The 16440-nt window shown below is 49.8% G+C and overlaps 2 protein-coding genes and 1 long non-coding RNA gene across 5 annotated transcripts in view; 1 reads left to right on the top strand and 2 right to left on the bottom strand.

Moving 5' to 3' along the window:
- Positions 1-1042: 1042 nt before the first annotated feature.
- EIF3J (eukaryotic translation initiation factor 3 subunit J) lies at positions 1043-9689 on the bottom strand. 2 transcript variants are annotated; one of them, XM_030497434.1, is made up of 8 exons: positions 9492-9689; positions 9314-9414; positions 4984-5041; positions 4653-4744; positions 4196-4310; positions 2985-3143; positions 2532-2605; positions 1043-2024 (listed from the first exon to the last, which is right to left on the bottom strand). In XM_030497434.1, exons 1-8 carry the CDS (start codon positions 9517-9519, stop codon positions 1893-1895), a joined length of 759 nt encoding a protein of 252 aa, XP_030353294.1. In that variant the 5' UTR covers positions 9520-9689; the 3' UTR covers positions 1043-1892. The 2 variants fall into 2 exon arrangements, with proteins under 2 accessions (XP_030353294.1, XP_030353295.1); XM_030497435.1 differs by having other exon boundaries at positions 1201-2021.
- Positions 9690-13321: 3632 nt separating this feature from the next.
- On the top strand, positions 13322-14506 carry LOC115612755. The gene is made up of 2 exons (XR_003993143.1): positions 13322-13989; positions 14190-14506. It is a non-coding gene; the product is annotated as an uncharacterized LOC115612755 (long non-coding RNA).
- Positions 13991-16440, bottom strand: part of CTDSPL2 (CTD small phosphatase like 2) — a 37094-nt gene continuing 34644 nt past the window's right edge. For both annotated transcript variants that reach the window (XM_030497428.1, XM_030497429.1), the window contains one exon: positions 13991-16047. In XM_030497428.1, coding sequence (XP_030353288.1) covers positions 15982-16047 — 66 coding nt within the window. In that variant the 3' untranslated portion in view covers positions 13991-15981. The remainder of the gene's footprint in view (positions 16048-16440) is intronic.

Here is a 16440-nt window from a genome sequence, read left to right as displayed (position 1 = left end):
TAACCGGCCACTGCAGCCAGGGCCAGCCCCTGGGGAGCCACCGGGAGGCAGCTCCCGTCAGGCTGGGGCTCACCACAGGAACTGTGCCCAAACCAGCCGCCGGCTGGAGGAGCAGGCGCAGAGTAGCCCATATCCGGGTGATGGAGTCAGTGGGAGAGTTAGTGAGCTCCTTGGGAAGGCTGAGGCACGTGCCCACATAATCCATTCTTTGGCTCCCACCTGATCAGACTGGTTTTGTTTCCTAGCTTAGTGATACAGTGAATGTCTTGTACAGCGCTTTAGGGTTGTACAGCAGATATTAATTTGCTGCTGGGAGTAAAAAGTAGTAATCAAGTAGTGATGTATTCTTATAGATCCTGACTCCTCTCCATGCTTGGGCAGGTGGTTGGCACTGACACCAGCTCAGGAGCTGCAATAAGCGCTCTGCTGCCGAGAGGTTTTGGCAGATCGGGTCTGATTTACCTGGGGAGAGAGGGTAAGACTTGGACGCTGCTTCAGGCAGAAAGGGGGGTTCACCTTGGATTCAGTACATGCCCCAAAGTAACAGCAGCCTGCAGGGCTCACAGCTGGATGCACCACACACACAGATGGCTTCTGAGTAAAACGAAGCAATGGTATCCTACTAGCTCTAAACACTACCCCAGCAAAAGCACCGTTGCCATGGCAACCCCGCTAATCAGCAAAGATGCTAACTTGGGTTTACAGCTTCGAGCCTCCTCCTGGTTGCTGCACACCAGTGAGGACGCTTCCCCTGAGCAGTGTTTCTCTCAAAGCTGCCAGGGCAGCTCTAGCGCTTGTACACAGGTATGGCCATGGTACACGGGTAGCACCACAGTTCAGGTCACGGCGCCTCTAAGAAAATGTTTTGGGCAGGGAGGAGTAAGCCTGAGCAGAACACTGCTTAGAACTCCAGTGCTAGTCAGTGGTGTAAGAGAAATTAGACCAAGCTGTTGTGGTTAGTCCAAGCTGGGAGTCCCAGCACCGCGACGCCACCGCATCTTACACTAAGACACTAAAAGAGCCGGTCCGAAGGCAGCCGGGGTGATGTCCTCAATAGTGATTTTTATTAAATTAGTTGCTTTATAAAACATTGCAGATGTTGTAATTGTTAACATAACAATTTGCCCAACTGTAGCAACTCCTGCAGTTTGCTAAGCAAGTTTTTGTTGGTTTTAAATGAAAGAAAATGGCCGAGTCGTGAAAGATCTACCACAACCCAGGACAGACCCAAAGGAAGTCTTGGGTGTTTTACTCTTAAACCAGGCAATTAACTGTTAAGGAATCCCCAACCCATACAGCTGCATTAGTAGAAATCCAGATGAATGGAAACTAAACTTCATACTCAAGACACAAAATCGTTCCTTTCCAATCAAGCCCCCCCCGGCTCGTGCCCGCTCGGCCGCCGCGCCGGGCAGCGTGTCTCGAGTGCAGGATCCTCACGCTGAAGTTAGTGGTTCCCCTTCACAATACCCCAAATCCTCAAGCTCTAACGTAAGACAAAGCAATCGTAATACTAAGTGCACACCACACCCTCGCTGCGAACTGCGCTGGTTCAGCACACCTCACTCAGGCGGTTACAGGTAAGGCCAAGTCACTGAACCGTGCTGGGAATAACACTGTGTCCTGTTCAACCTCCAATTTAGTGGCTGTTACCATCGAGTCAAATAGCAACAGTTACCCTTTATCAGAATTTGAGGGGTTTTACTGCAATTTACATAGCTTTGAAACATCTTCAGTCTCAGCCCTGACCACGGACCCATCTGGAGTTAAACCACCAGCACAGATACTGCAATTCTGATTGTAGCATTTGGCAGAATTTAAAGGAAGAAAAGTTGTGCTACATGTTTAAGGGATTATGGGCAACAGAAAAACAACAGAAAGGGAAATAAATGTCACATGAAGTCTTCAAAGTCTTGTACATATTCACCATCGTATCCTCCGTAGTCGGCCAGGTCATCTTTCATCGTAGCCTTTAAACCACCTCCCGGCACGACACCTTTTTTCTTCTTTTTGGCTTTATTCTGCTTAAATAGGAAGAGCACGTTGACTTTAAGCTCCACAGTAATTAGTCATTACCCCAATTCCAGAAACACCGCCCGTCTCTGGGTATGAGCACTCGCACAGCCACGCAGTGAGCGTGACTCCTACCCTCTGTTTCACCCTGCAATGCCATCCATTACAGTCCATTCCTAGTGAAGCTGGGGCATTTTCCCTCATGGACTTGCCCATGTTTTGTCTGTGATTTTATTTTACCCAGGCTCTAAACAAGTCGAATAACAAAGTAAATGCAGCATCTGGTGTTTAGTTCTGTGAAATCACCAATTTAACTAAGGAATTAAAGTGCTGAGGCGCTGGCACAGGGCGCCCAGAGAAGCTGTGGCTGCCCCATCCCTGGCAGTGTTCAAGGCCAGGCTGGATGTGTGATCATTTAATCTCCTGCTACTCCCAAACCAAAACCAGCACCTGGAGCAGTGTCCAAGCACTGCCCTCATTAGCCCAGCCCTTGCAGCACCAACACGCAGAAGCCTTACCTTTTCCTGTTTCTGTTTTTCACTGCATAGTACTGTCAAGGTATTTGTGATCTTTTTCAAATCGTCAACTTCCACTACATCAATCAGGAAAAGAAAAAGGATTCTGTGTCAGTATTGTTTTCAAAGGCAGTTAAATAACCCAACATCCACACTCTCCAAAAAGTAGACATAAGCATCTGTAATGAGTATGGGCAATTACTTGATTTACATCAGCAGAATACAGGCTGATTCTGGTCCCTGGAATCACAGTTACTGTTTGAAGGTCCCCACATAAGCAGCCTCTTGTACAGGGAGACAATCCTTAATGCAGTTTGTGGGAGTGGAGTCGGATATTCGTTAGGGGAACGGATTTCTCCTTCATTTAGTGTAAACTACACAGCTCAATCTTGCCAGACCCTTGAACATTACAAGTCTGGCAGCAGCATGTTCTAGAAGGGCTCCCACCACACTTACATGAAATACACACGTCCCGAACTAACGCTTCCAAGAAGTTGGCGTAATGTAACGACTTCTCATACTGCGTGATTTTCTCTTTTAGTAATTTGCCAAATTCCGTAAAGTCATCTTTCGAGGAGGGATTCATGGCATCTATTCCACAAGTGTTATTTACACCTGCACGGGAAGACAGAGGTGTTACAGGAAACGTCAGCTGTGAGCCCCGGGGATGACACCAGAGAAAGCGAGTAACCTCACTGACACTCGGGTCCTCAGCCCCACCAAAGCTTCACAAAGCCAAAGCTGAGCTTTGCTCACTCACTTCCACCACATAAAAGCCAACAGCCCCATTTAGGAGCCTCCATGGAAAGGTGGTTTACTCCAAAATGTAGTAATTTCACCAGCTATTCCCGTTCCGTGGAGCAACGTGCTCTACAGGAAGCCCCCTTCCCTTAAATAAAGAATTCCTGTCTTGAGCTCCCCAGGGCAAAGTTTAGTTGGTTCTTTGCAGCTGTATTCGGTGCACCCCCTGCCCGTACTCTGCCAAGGACTCACAGAGCTGCATTGCCACTGAGGAGTAGCTGGATAATTCACTATAATCAAGGAAACGTGCTTTCATGTGTGGCAAATGCTGCTGTGAGTCAGGATCTCTGCTGGTGCTGTCAGAGCACAAAACCAGACTGATCTGCTCTAAATCTGCTTCGTCTCCACCAGCTCACTGCCCTGACCCGGCGTTCCCTCCTCCTGGCCTGCCACACGGATTGCCTGAAGGGAGGCACACTGGAGTGAGTTCTGCTGTGCCACACTCCTCCAAAGCCTTCTTAAATCCCTGTTGTGAAGCACCTTGGAACGTTCAGAGACAGCACTTCTTGGTTTTCTTTTTAGACACTCATCTCACTCAGCTTTTTACCACAAGTACCAATATGTCCAAGTGCAATATGCTGGAAACCTCAGCCAGCCACTTCTTCCTCCTATGGGCTCCTCCCATCACCTGCTAAGGAAAAGCACCCCCTGTGCTAAACGTGGTTTTGTGGTTCTTGCAATTAGTCGCTATCACCAAGACACGCCTCCAGCAGTTCCAGTGTAACCCCTCTCTAGTCTCAGTGACATGACCTGTGTGTGCTCTGACAGTCAGATCCCGCTCGGTTCCCTCTGCAGGTACCACACACCAGTGGGATTTCAGGACACGGCCCTTTGGTGCTGCTGCAGTTGCACCAACTCACACTTACCGAAGGTTTCTTTTGCTAACTCCAGGTCTGACTCCTCTTGCAATTTCTTTAGCCGTAGCTTGTCTGCTAACTGTTCTTCTGGTGTGAGCTCTTTCTGCTCCTCTGGCGCCTCTAACTGCAGGAAGAAACGTGGGTAGGGACAACGTTGTTATTCTGCCCCTGAGCAGGGTAACACCACCACATCAGTTAACAAACGTTTTACAACAAGTGGGAAGAAGCACCTTAGTTCTGTGTTTCACCACTGCACGTTGTACCACGAAGCAGCAGAGATGAGCATCACTTCAGTAACTGGCTCAGTTACAGATACTAAAGCTGATGCCCCCCTCGGTGTTATTCGGTGCAAGACTGAAGTTTGTTTTATCATAGTCAAGAGCTTTACAGGTCTTGTTCAACCTCAAAAGAATCAAATCAAGCCTGTCCTCTTCATCTCTGAGACCCAGAAGGAAAAAGGAGTTACCCTTTTTTTAAGCTCCTCTTGCTTCTTCTTCTGTAGCTTTTCTTTTTCTTTTATTTTTTCTGCTATTTTCTTTTTTTCGGAGACTTTTGGTTCTGTAACACATGGAACACCAAAGCTCTCAACTGCGGCTTACTGCCCTCAGGTGCAGACACACTGATCAAAGAGTCATCCACAGAGCTCCACCGCTGGAATCGGGACCCAGGGAGCTCCAGGACACACTTTGTCAGAACAAAACCAACCCCATTTAGTTGGTTTGATTCTTCAGATACCCTCCAAAGAAACCAGCGTCTGCTCCGCTGGGTACAGAGCCATGTGTGCTTGTAAGTCTTACCTTGTTTTACCTCCGTCTCCTTTACTTCCTCCTCTTCCTCCTCATCATCCCAGTTATCCTACAAAATAAGTTTGAACTAAGATTTTTTTTACAGATACTTGTTTAGGTAACAAATGCAAAGAGCAGCAGCTCACGTACAACCTCTTTAAATCCATTAATCTTATGTATGGAGTGAGGAAGTGGGGAGGAAGTCGAGAGCTCTACAAGGGCTTTTGGGAGCTGAGCAGGAGGCTTCAGGACCAGTTCTTACCTTGAGAACTGCAGCTTTTGGTTAAAGAATCAGAAAGCTCATATCAGTAGTTACAAAAGCAGGTCATGGTCACATCAGCACCCACAGTAACTCATGGGCAACACACTGCGCTGTGGGAGCAGGGAAAGCAGCAGCAGGCAGAGGGGATGCAGGGAGTCTGGCTCCACATGGGAATACCGACCTCTAACAGTCACCAGACCAATGGCTACTGCTTCTTCATCACCAGAGGAGCTACTGACAGGCTGTTCCCACAAACAAATCACTTAAATGCTCTCCACAGCCACCACGTCCTTGAGTGTATTTTGAAGCAGCCTCAGCCGCGGTGTCTGCAGTAACTCTGCCTCCAGCCTTCACCTTCAGCAACCTTCAGCCTTCAAGGCCAGGTTGGACACAGGGGCTTGGAGCAACCTGCTCTAGTGGAAGGTGTCCCTGCCTATGGCAGGGGGTTGGAACTGGATGGGCTTTAAGGTCCCTTCCAAGCCAAACTGTTCTATGACCACCATCTCCCACACTTTCCGGCCCTGTCCTCTGCCCAGTGGATGATCCATGGTTCAAACAAATAGAGAAGCAGCATTGTTTCTACAGAGCTGACCTGCCAGTGTCATCTGCAGGCTCTGCAGCAGTAGCTCCACAGCTTCTTCCTGACTGTTCCCTAGATCAGGGTTATGGGAATCTATATTCCTGTCCTAACGCCACTGCAAATTCGAGCCCGTGGCCTCCCCATGGAAATCAGTGCTCTAAACTGGATCTGAAGGCACGTGCCAAGCACCACACGATGCTCACACCACAAGTTCAAGCCAAGAAACTCACAGGAGCCTAACTTCAGTTACCTGCTTCAACTCAACTTGCAAGCTCAAGAGATGACATCTGACGAGACCTCGTTTACCCAAAATCACACACATTGTCAGGGCATCATTACAGACAAGCTTAAACCCCATAAATCCTGAACACTGTGATTTCACCTCACACAGCAATGCAGCTGATTTGCTAAATCAAGTGATTTATTCCATTCTGAGCTTGCTGCAGCACAGCAAATAGAAGGCACTGGTGGAAGCACTGAGGGCTTCGCTGCAATGTGCTGACCCAAGCAAGGGAGCCACCGAGTCCATCCACCAGCTCACTCCAGTTAATTGGCACTTGGGAGGGCTCCAGCTTCCTTCCCCATTCCAAGGAGCTGACTTGAATTTGGAGCAGCATGATTTTAGCTCACATCTAATTAAGAGTTTGTTACACCCACTTCTTAAATAGCTCCTTTCATTACTGCTGCCCCAGCCCTTGCCCCGTCCTTCATGGGTCTTACAGTCCAGTATTTGCGAGTGCAGAGCCCCAGCTCAGGGCACCCTCTCTGTGGTGTAAAGGTACTTGTGGGTACCATGGTGTAAAGGTGGTGCTGAGGGCAACTACTGCGTGTCACCAGCACGGCTGGGCAAGGGCCTCCTGTGGTGACACGCAGGGACAGGGCACGATGGCAGTTCCAGCTCACAGAGCTTTTTTTAATTGACTGTATTTGTAACTGGGGGCAGGGGAGCATCCACGCCTGTTCCTGTGGTTTAGGAATTCCAGGGAACTCTCTTGGAGGGAAAGGAAATTGCTCTGGTGCTGTATGTTCGCACTGATACGAAGTAACTCAGAGAGGACGTCTTTATTGCAAAGTGTTTCAGCAATACCTGCGTGTCCTCAACTGAACTGAGGCTCCTGAAAACATCTTCACTTCACATCAGTAAGCCCCTGGTGAGAGCAGCTCTCTCATGATTTCATACGCTCCATCACATCTGCCTTAACCATACAATAGTGCACATCCTGCCCCAAAAAGCCAAAAGACCCAACTGGGAAGCAACAGCCACTCCAGCACATAGGTCTCCTCTCTCCAGAGGAGCTCTCCTCCCTTCAGAGCTCAGTGTCTGTGTGGTTCTGGCTTTGCTACACACAGAACGGCCCAGGAGTGAGGAGATGAGAATTCCTTGGCTGGAGGCCCATCTTCTGGGAAACTTGTGCTCTGGGAAGCACCAGAGAGAGTTTTGTCACTGATGAAGATGCTAAATTTAAACCTGGGGAAGACAAAGTTTCCCAACTTAACAGTTACTGCAAGTTCATTCCTAAAAACTCTTCCAAAATAAACGACAGGATCTGAATATACAAAACACATTCCAAAATGTGAAATACCCACCCTAAACCCCCTCCTGGTCAGAAACCACTCTGAGCTTCTGTTTCAGACCATATCCTTTATCTTACACGGGCACTTCCCAAGGTGGACCCTGCAAACAGGGAATCCAGAGCCCAAGAACCACCTCCCAGGCTCTGCTCTGTGACCTCAGGGCTTCCACAGGAAGAGCAAATCAAAGCAGAACAGAGCAGCTTTCTCTGCTGGACCACTCCTCTGGACACAGCCCCAGCACTGAACCATAATCCCCTGGAAAGAGTTAAGTAGTTGCATTCTTACTACACGTGGGAAAACTTTGTGTCTTTATTAAAGCCCAAAGCAGAAGTGTCCTCAAAGAATAACCCCCCCAGAGCACAGTTCTCTTGGGCCAATTCTATAATGGCAGAGAAGTTCCTCACTTTCAAAGGCAGAAGGAAAAGCCTCACAGAGACAATGGCTCTAAGATACATGTGTGTATATACACATAGAAATCACTTATATGCCCACAGTGACACGTTAACCAGACTCTACAAAGGACTGCAGCTACTCTACACAGAGACACCTTTACTTCGCCTGCTGCAGTGGTACCTTTGGGAACTGTAACGTGTGGGTGTTAAATTTAAGGAGGAAAATGGACAGCTTGTAACTCACACCACCACGTTCACTGCTTTTTTAAGAGGAGATGAACTACTTTTTTCACACTGACTGCAAGCAGCAGCTCAGCCCACGCTCAAGGACAACGGTGCTGCGGGCTTCAGAGGTTCTGGTGGCACCCACTGGCCTCAACAACAAACCCAACGTGTCCTCACCCCGTGAGCAGCAACACTGCTCCAGAGAGCTTCATACCTGTGACCAACCACAGCTCCCAGGTCACCTGGGACTGGCCACTGCTGCACTGGGAACAGAAAGGCCTTTTCAGCTGACCTATTTCCATTCCTCACGTTTGCTCATTCCATGCTCCCTGGCATCGTTTCCCTCCTGTCCACATGAACGTGGCACAAACTGAGGTTTCTGTGGCCGCCAGCCACAGGGGCAGCTGGAACAAGCTTTTGGGAGCATCAGAAGTGAACATGCGCACATTTTAACCCCGATTCCATGCAGACGCCACTCGTGAAACACAGCAAAAACCCCTGTCATACAATAAACCTATTTTAAGTGATTCAGGCACTACCCAATCCACAACCACCCAGTAAAGCACTTTCAAACAGTCAGGGCAGGGTGTGTGTGAAGAAGTAGGAAAAAGGGGTGGAAAAGACACGCTGCTACAACACAGAAGTCTCTGGTGTACAGCAGAGGCCCGAATCCAGCGCTGCTTTCATTAAACCCCATCCCAAAGCCTCACCCAGCACCCCACACTCAGCACAACGCGTCTGAACGGCTGCAGAAGGCAATGGGAGAGCAGGCGGCCACAGCAAAGCGCCCAGAGCCGGCAGGCAGCTGGGAAGCAGCAGGTGGATCCCCCAGAGCCTCTCCAGGCTGGGAAAGCGCCTGTCCGTCTGCCTGTCCGTCCGTGCTTTCCTGCCCTGGAAGGCCCGCGGGCAGCGGGGGTGCACCCCGGGCGGCCCCGCCCGCTCGGCGCGGGGACTGGGCACACCGGGCCCTGACAGACGCGTTCTCCCCCGGCATTGCGGCCCGTCACCTGCGGCCCGCCGCCGCCCTTCGGGGCACCGGCACCCGGGCGGCCCCGCCGCGCTCCCCGCGCCCCGGCCCGGCCGTCACCGCCGCAGACGCGTGGCCGCGGCCGCCCGACCTCCCCCGGCGGGGCCTCCCCGCCCGCCGCCGCCGCCGCCGCCCCAGCCTGGGCCGGGCCGCGCCGCCGGGCCCGCGGCCCCCGCACACGCGGCACCATATGGCAGCGGCCCGCGGCGGGCCCGGCCCGCTCCCTGCCGGCCCCGGCACAGCCCAGCCCGGCCCGGCGCACCGCGAGGGCCCGGCCGCACCTTCACGTCGTCCTCCTCATCCTCGCCGGCCCAGCGGTCTCCGGCCACTCCCGGCACCAGCCGCTTCGCCACCGGCTCCACCACCTCGAAGCTGTCGGCATCTGTAGGGGAGAGGAGAGCGGGTGAGCGCGGGGGGCCGCGGCCGGGGGGCGCGGGCGGGGGCAGCGGCCGCACCTACCCCACGAATCTGCCTCCTCCGCCGCCATCTTCCCCGCCACCGCCGGCGCTCGCAGGGCTCGGTGAGGCGGCCGCGCCAGAGCGGCACAGCCAGCGCCGCTCGCGGGGCACGCCGGGACGGTGGCGGACCGCCGGGGCCGCGCCCCGCCCGCCAGCTCCGCCCGGCGCGGCGCGGGGCGGGGCGGGCGCCATGGCGGCGCGGGGGGGCCCCGCGGGCGCTATCGCGGGCGGCCGCTGCGGCGGGAGGGCGGCGCCGATAGCGCGCCCTGGGGGCGCTGCCGCCGGGCGGGGCGCCCAGAGCGGGGACACAGCGGGGTCCGACCGCGGCCGGTGCCGCTGCGGGCCCAGCTCCGCCGCGGTGCGTGTCCTCCCTCCTTGTCAGGGGACAGCAAATAGGGAAGAGCTGGGCTCTGTGAGCGCGGTGAGAACCTGCGCGCTCAGGAAAAGGAGAATGTGTTTTGTGTGTTAGCTAGGGAAAAAATAAAGACTTCCACCTTTATCATCCTTTTTTGCTGTTACCCGTTTGCCAGGCAACGCAAATAACAGACATGTAACTATAGCTCGGATCACCACAGAACAATACAGCAATAACATCCTCGTGGTATCCTCACCGCGTGCGCACAGCTTCGTGAGCTCCGTGTAATGTGAGGGCAGATATGAAACTGCCAAGAACTGCACAGAGAAGTGGAACGTGATGATAAATACACTATGGATTTACACAGCACGCTTAAAGTAAGTTAGACATTTGGAATAAAAGAGTTAAGAATTATTCCCATTGTATAGATGAGGAAATTAAGGCACAAAGACCCAAAGACCCTGCTTAAGCAGAGTGTTAAGCGGGGGGAATGACCACCCTGGAGGACAGCAAACGGCTCCGTTCGGAGAAGTCTCAATGTTCCTGCTTAGGAGGAGAAACTGACACAAATGAGACTTGTGGTTGTTTTACAAACAATACCCACAGATCATATGGAAAATGAGACTTGGAGCAAAGCATCTTAGAAGAAGCTGCTGTAACAATTCCAGTACATAAAGCACATCTATTTTTCTCTTGTTCGGTCCCCGGTGTCCTTAGCTTTTAACACCACCCCCCCGCTCCCCCTTTTCCTTCCCTTTTAAAGGCTGAAAACTGACATGAGAAGTGGCTTTGCAGAAAACAAGAGTCTTCAGTGGAGGATCAGCTAAAAATCATGTAAACAGGAGCCAGAGCATAAATATTTCATATAAACCTTTATGAGTCTCTGTACTAGAAACGATGGCAGAAGCAGCACAACTTCATAGAACGTGAGTTCTCTTCCAACTGTATTTTACACGATGCAGTCCATTGGTACAACGGCGTTTTTGCAAGTATCAAAAAGAATAAAGGAAACGAGTTATTACATTACATGGTCAAGACAATCCAGACAGCGCCAGGTCACACAAACCCAGCCAAGCTCCCCCTCAGCCGGGCAGCAGCACTTGCTTCCAACCAAAACCACTGAAATATTGACTGTGATGTTGGGGGGGAGTTAAAGTTATGTTTGTCTTTACCAAACGATGACTATGAGCTATGAAATGCTGCATCTCTGCTGCTTCTCATCAGCTATTTATCAACTTGCTCAGGATTTCAGTATGAAGAACTCAAGACACAAGTCCGAAATGATGCGGGTTTGGTGTTACCAAGTCTTTGAGAGTGGTCCTGTGGCATCCCCCAGATACGCTGGGGGGACGCTGTTCCCAGCTGAAGGAGTTTAACACCACTGTTATTCTCCCAGAAAACCTGTCTCCCCATGAGCTTTCACTCAGGTTCCATCCGCAGCACCATTAACTGATCCGAGCCCCGGAGCCTCCTTGCCACCATCTCGCTCTCTTCCTTTCTCCCATCATGGTTAGTTTTCGGCTGGCTAGAAGCAGGTAACAAATGTGACCCAGGGAGGGGAAGGAAAGGAGGAGAGAGAAAACCTCCGTGCATTCAGCCAGTCCAGACTGCTGGGAATGCTGCTGCAATCCCAGGTTTTCTCGTTGGTCTTCCCATTCCAGCTTTATACTGCTCACAGAGTGGGTTTGAAAGTCCCTTTTAACTCCAATCCTCAAAGCAATCTCTTTGCCTGAAGAGACACGTGATGGATTCCTGCTCCCAGGAAGAGGCACTTCTAAATCCAAAGCCATTCACCTCACTGTCCGTGTGACTCTGCTTGCTTCATTTCTTCAGATACTGGTCTTTGATAATGAGTTTAACAACGTTTAATGGCATGAAATATAGAAGTGGCTTGACTGTGGATCAAAGGCGCCGTCTGTCACCTTGCCACACACATCCATGGAAGTCCTTTCACCAGAAAAATCCTGCTTGTGTAACCCAATACTCTATGTACAGTGGAAGACATTAATAGAGGAGTGATTTGTGTCCCTTGGCACCTGCTGGAACAGACTCATCCCACCGAGCTGGTTTCCCACAGTAGGTACAATCAGTTTTAAACTGACAGCAGGATATGAATGTTTGCTCTGTGGCTTTGACTTCTATTAGGTTCCAATTTATCCATCTGCACCACGCAAGCACTAATTTTACATGGAAATCCAAGCTTTGCAAAGGTGTCCTTTCCAGGTCCTCCAAGGGGAGCATCCCAGGAGCACTGCAGCGAGTGGGGGGACAAAGGCACAGTTGTCTTTTCTCATTCCCCATACTTGGGCATTCTCAGCACTAATCCCATCCTCGCATGGAAGAGCCCCAAGGGGCACAGGGCTGGTGCAGGCTGGGGCTTCCCTTCGGTCTTGTAGAAATTGTCAAGTTCCAAATCCCATCATCTACTTCAGTACCCTGACGACAGGCGGTTGACTCAAGTTGGTTTAGACAAAGAATAAAGGCTACGATCGGCCATGCAGTGCTGCGAGGATGGCAGAACTGGGAGGAAAAATAAAGGAATATGGGTATTTACTTGGTAAAGTCACAAGGGGTTTGTGTTTCTGGACAGGTCTCTTTACCAAACAAGCAACTCCACTGGTAAAAATCCTGCCAGAGGTACCCACTTGGCCTCTTCTGCTCACCCACAACTTGCTGGTCCCACACTAGGGCATGCATTGGGAAGAACTGTACGCAGGGAGGGGACGATGTGCCATGGAAAGATGGTGGCTTCTTGCAGCAGGAGCAACCGCAGGCTGGCCTCATCCTCCTCCTGCACCCCAGTTGTGGCTGCTGAGGCGCTCAAAGGCTTTGTTTGAAGGCAGTCTCCCTCCTCAGTGTGCCCATGGCCCACACTGCTCATCTGGGGAGACTTTTCATCAGGTCTTGATACATTCCAGCCTTTCAGATACATTCCAAAAGTAATGACACATTTTCCTACACAGATGGAAGGTGAAATGAATCGACGGTGGAAAGCAAGCCAGGAACACTGTGGTGGACACTGTTCTAGCTATAGAGCAACTTAAAAAACCCCAAACAGATTGAACATGTATTGCCAAAACAAGCATGAAAGATGTTATTTTGCTGTCAGAACCAAGAATGCTCAAACCTACAACAGGATACATATGGACATGTAAAAGGAACACACGATTGCCACGCTCAAGCAAAAGACCACAAAAGAGAATGTGAAGAACTTTGGGAATAGGATGTTGTGTTTTCTAAAAATACACAGAATTGGAATAAATGATAGAGCTACAAGATCGTTGCACAGTTCTACATTCAAGACTTGAGCAGTGCATATAGCGGAGACTCCCCGCCACCGGTGTCGCCTCTGGCGCACACAATTCCATCCAGACCCACGTCAGAGGCCGAGTTGAGCCCCCCCCTCGAGACTCATCAGGTGAAAATCAAACCTGACGGGTTACACCTTTGCTCCATGCAAAGAGTGTTCACACCAAAGTGTTTGCCACATTTAGGAACCTACACTTGGAGGAAGGCAGACTCATTCTGCAGAGGAAGCTCAGCATGATACATACCAGACTTGCAGCACATTAGGATATGAATATTTCATATGTTTACTAAGCAGTCTCTGTTACTTCTGCTGTTCAGCGATGCAGAACTAAACCCTCCGCTTACATTTCCCTCACTGATCTGATCGTCACCACACAGATACGGCTGTAAAGTGCAATGTACGCTTTGGTTTCCTCAACTAAAGAAAGCACTTCTAGGATGGGTTCAGCCAAAGAGAGGACCCACATGCTCAGGTACACGCCTTGAACAGATGATCATCTCTTTACTAGCAGAGAAAAGCCATGAGCTACCCAACAGAAACCGTTTCACTCTGGCAGACCAGTGAATCTTAAAGCAGTTCTGTCACGGCAATGACTTGGAGACACGTGGCAGAATCCCACATCAAACAAGGACTCACTGTTAAAGGAGTTAAAAATCCCAGACTTAGGCTTACATTGTAAGGAACAACTGAAGAAAGAGGTGGCAAAGCATGAGGCGATTCAAACACCGACCGCTTTCAGAACCCAGAAATACTTCCAGAACCATCTCATGGCCATAAACCCAGGAGGGTGGGGGGGGTCCAGGTGCACGCGTCTGCGCAGAAGCAGATATAAAGGTCATGTTATGTACAGTTTATTTCAATAAAGACATAAGACAAACAGCGTAAAGATGCCCAGATGCCCTAAAGATAAATACATTTAAAAGATTCTCATTAAAATGAATCTGTAGTATTTCTTTCCTGCAAGCAAAATACCTTTCTTTAAATACAAAAAAAATCAGTATTCTGAATTGCAAATGTTTTCACTTCTTTTGCAGAAAATCTGCCATGATGGTTTGCTTTTTAATGAAGGATTTTCCACAAAACAGGCTTGCTCTACATGCTAAGTTCTTTAAACAGTTCAGTGACACAATGTGCTAGCTACATACACAACAGATAATATAGTAAGAAAACACTCAACCTGATGAAAAGTTAAAATCTTCATTAATACACTGGAAAAAGTTGACATAACTCATGCCTTTTAAAATCAAAAATACAAAAATTAAATGTTTTCCTAAAAAGATTTTCCTTATTTTAAGGACTCATTTGAAAATGAAGCTGCATGTAATTTGTACAATAAAATTGTACAAGTAAACAGGTAATATACATAAAAAATTAATTGACATACTTCTCAATTATCAGTTGTCCACCTTTAATTTCCAATACTGTACTTTCTTAACAAGCATACAAAATATCAAACTTCTCTTTAGAAAAAGTGCCGTTCTGTGACATCTCTTACACAAAACCAGTCCGAGCCTGGGGCGTGCTCATGCAGTCGGAGGCGTCCAACGTCTGCGAACTAAACCCTCTGTGAAAAGCCTCCTGGGGAGGAGACGGACTCACCACTAGAACCCCCCGGCCCCGGCGGGAGCTGCACTAGGGCCGGGGCTGCCGGCCCCTTCGCAGGGAGCGCAGGGCCCACGGCGGCAGCGAGGGGCCGCGGCGCGGGTGTACCCCGGGGTTGTGCATAGCTACAGCCGGGTACCAGCGCTGCGCACACAGCTCCGCACCCGCTGCACCACCGAGCGGCACGGCGGCCCCGGCAACACCAGACACACCAGCAGCAGCCCAGCACGGCAGCCTCGGGGGAGGCAGGAGCGACCGAGCCGCCCGGCGCCGGGACGTGACCGCGCCAGTGCTCCTCTCCAGACCTGCACCCACAGCATCGTCTGAGGTATTCCTTGTCCGTCTGTGCCACCGCGAGATACTGTCTGTCCAGCGCACGGGCCATCAACGCTTTAAAATATTCTGAATATTAGTAACTCTTATATCTTCGTATCTAGCCAGTCTCTTGATTTTCTGAAAAGATTCCAACTACAGTAGAATATTACAGAAAGAAAATATAAATGCAGGGTGGGTTTTTTCCTCTTTCTAAATGAAACTTACGTGGGCTAAAACTAGAGAGTATTTTTAAACAAATATACAGTATGCAGGCAGACAAAGCAGGAAAACGGCCATCAACTGTTTAATAAAAAACTAAGAAAATTTGGCTATTTCCAGAAAAAACTATGAAGCGCCTCAACTAAAAGGAATGCATAATGAAATCCTAATCTAATACAGGTCAAAAATGTAAAAAGGTTATAAACCTTAACAGGAAAAATAAAACAACTTTTTACTGGCCATTCCTGTTGAAATGAGAATCTTAAAAGTAACAGAAAAGTGGCTACAAACCCACTTAGAGCACCGAACAGAGAGAAAACACGAGTCCATTTTCAATCTCTGTTATATCATAAAATCCTGTGTTTCTACAGGTCAAACTGCTGGTGGCAGAAACAGAATTCTTTATAAACCGCAGATGTCCTGGACATACAAAAATGTGTTGGAGTTGCACTAGTTCTAAAGACTCTTCTGTTCTAGCCTACCCACGGGCTTGTACGGTGGAGTACTGAACGTGTTCAACCTCAGCCATAGAAAGTCTCTTCCTGTAACCCTTGATTATTGTTGGGCACCAAAGATAAGAAAAGCAAGACGGGGTACAAAAATGCAAAATTTCAACAGTAATGGCAATGTTTTGTTTTAGTCCAAAAGGGTCCTGCATTTTCTCCCCCTTCAGTAATGAGGCAAAAGGCTTTAATCGGGGGGTAGCAAGTCATGCAAGCGAAATCTGTCTCTGATGTGAGGTCGGACATCTTCGTTCTGCAGGGAGGGGAGAGAGAAAACAAAGGTGCAGGTTTCAGGAAAACAGACACATCTATAAATGTGATTACCTTAACAAGGGCAACTTTCTACCACTGGTATTTTAATACAACAAAACATAAGCAATCTCCCAGTGCCTAAAGGGGCTGACAAGAAACCTGGAGAGGGGCTTTGGACAAGGGCCTGTAGGGACAGGACAAGGGGAATGGCTTTAACCTGCCAGAGGGGAGATTGAGGTGAGCTCTGAGGCAGAAGCTCTTCCCTGTGAGGGTGCTGAGGCGCTGGCACAGGGTGCCCAGAGAAGCTGTGGCTGCCCCATCCCTAGCAGTGTTCAAGGCCAGGTTGGACACAGGGGCTTGGAGCAACCTGCTCTAGTCTCAAAATCCATGCAAA

Source organism: Strigops habroptila, chromosome 9 (assembly GCF_004027225.2).
Source record: "Strigops habroptila isolate Jane chromosome 9, bStrHab1.2.pri, whole genome shotgun sequence".
Taxonomy (NCBI): domain Eukaryota; kingdom Metazoa; phylum Chordata; class Aves; order Psittaciformes; family Psittacidae; genus Strigops; species Strigops habroptila.
The sequence above is the reverse complement of the archived record's forward strand: the minus strand, read 5'-3'. Positions and strand labels throughout refer to the sequence as shown.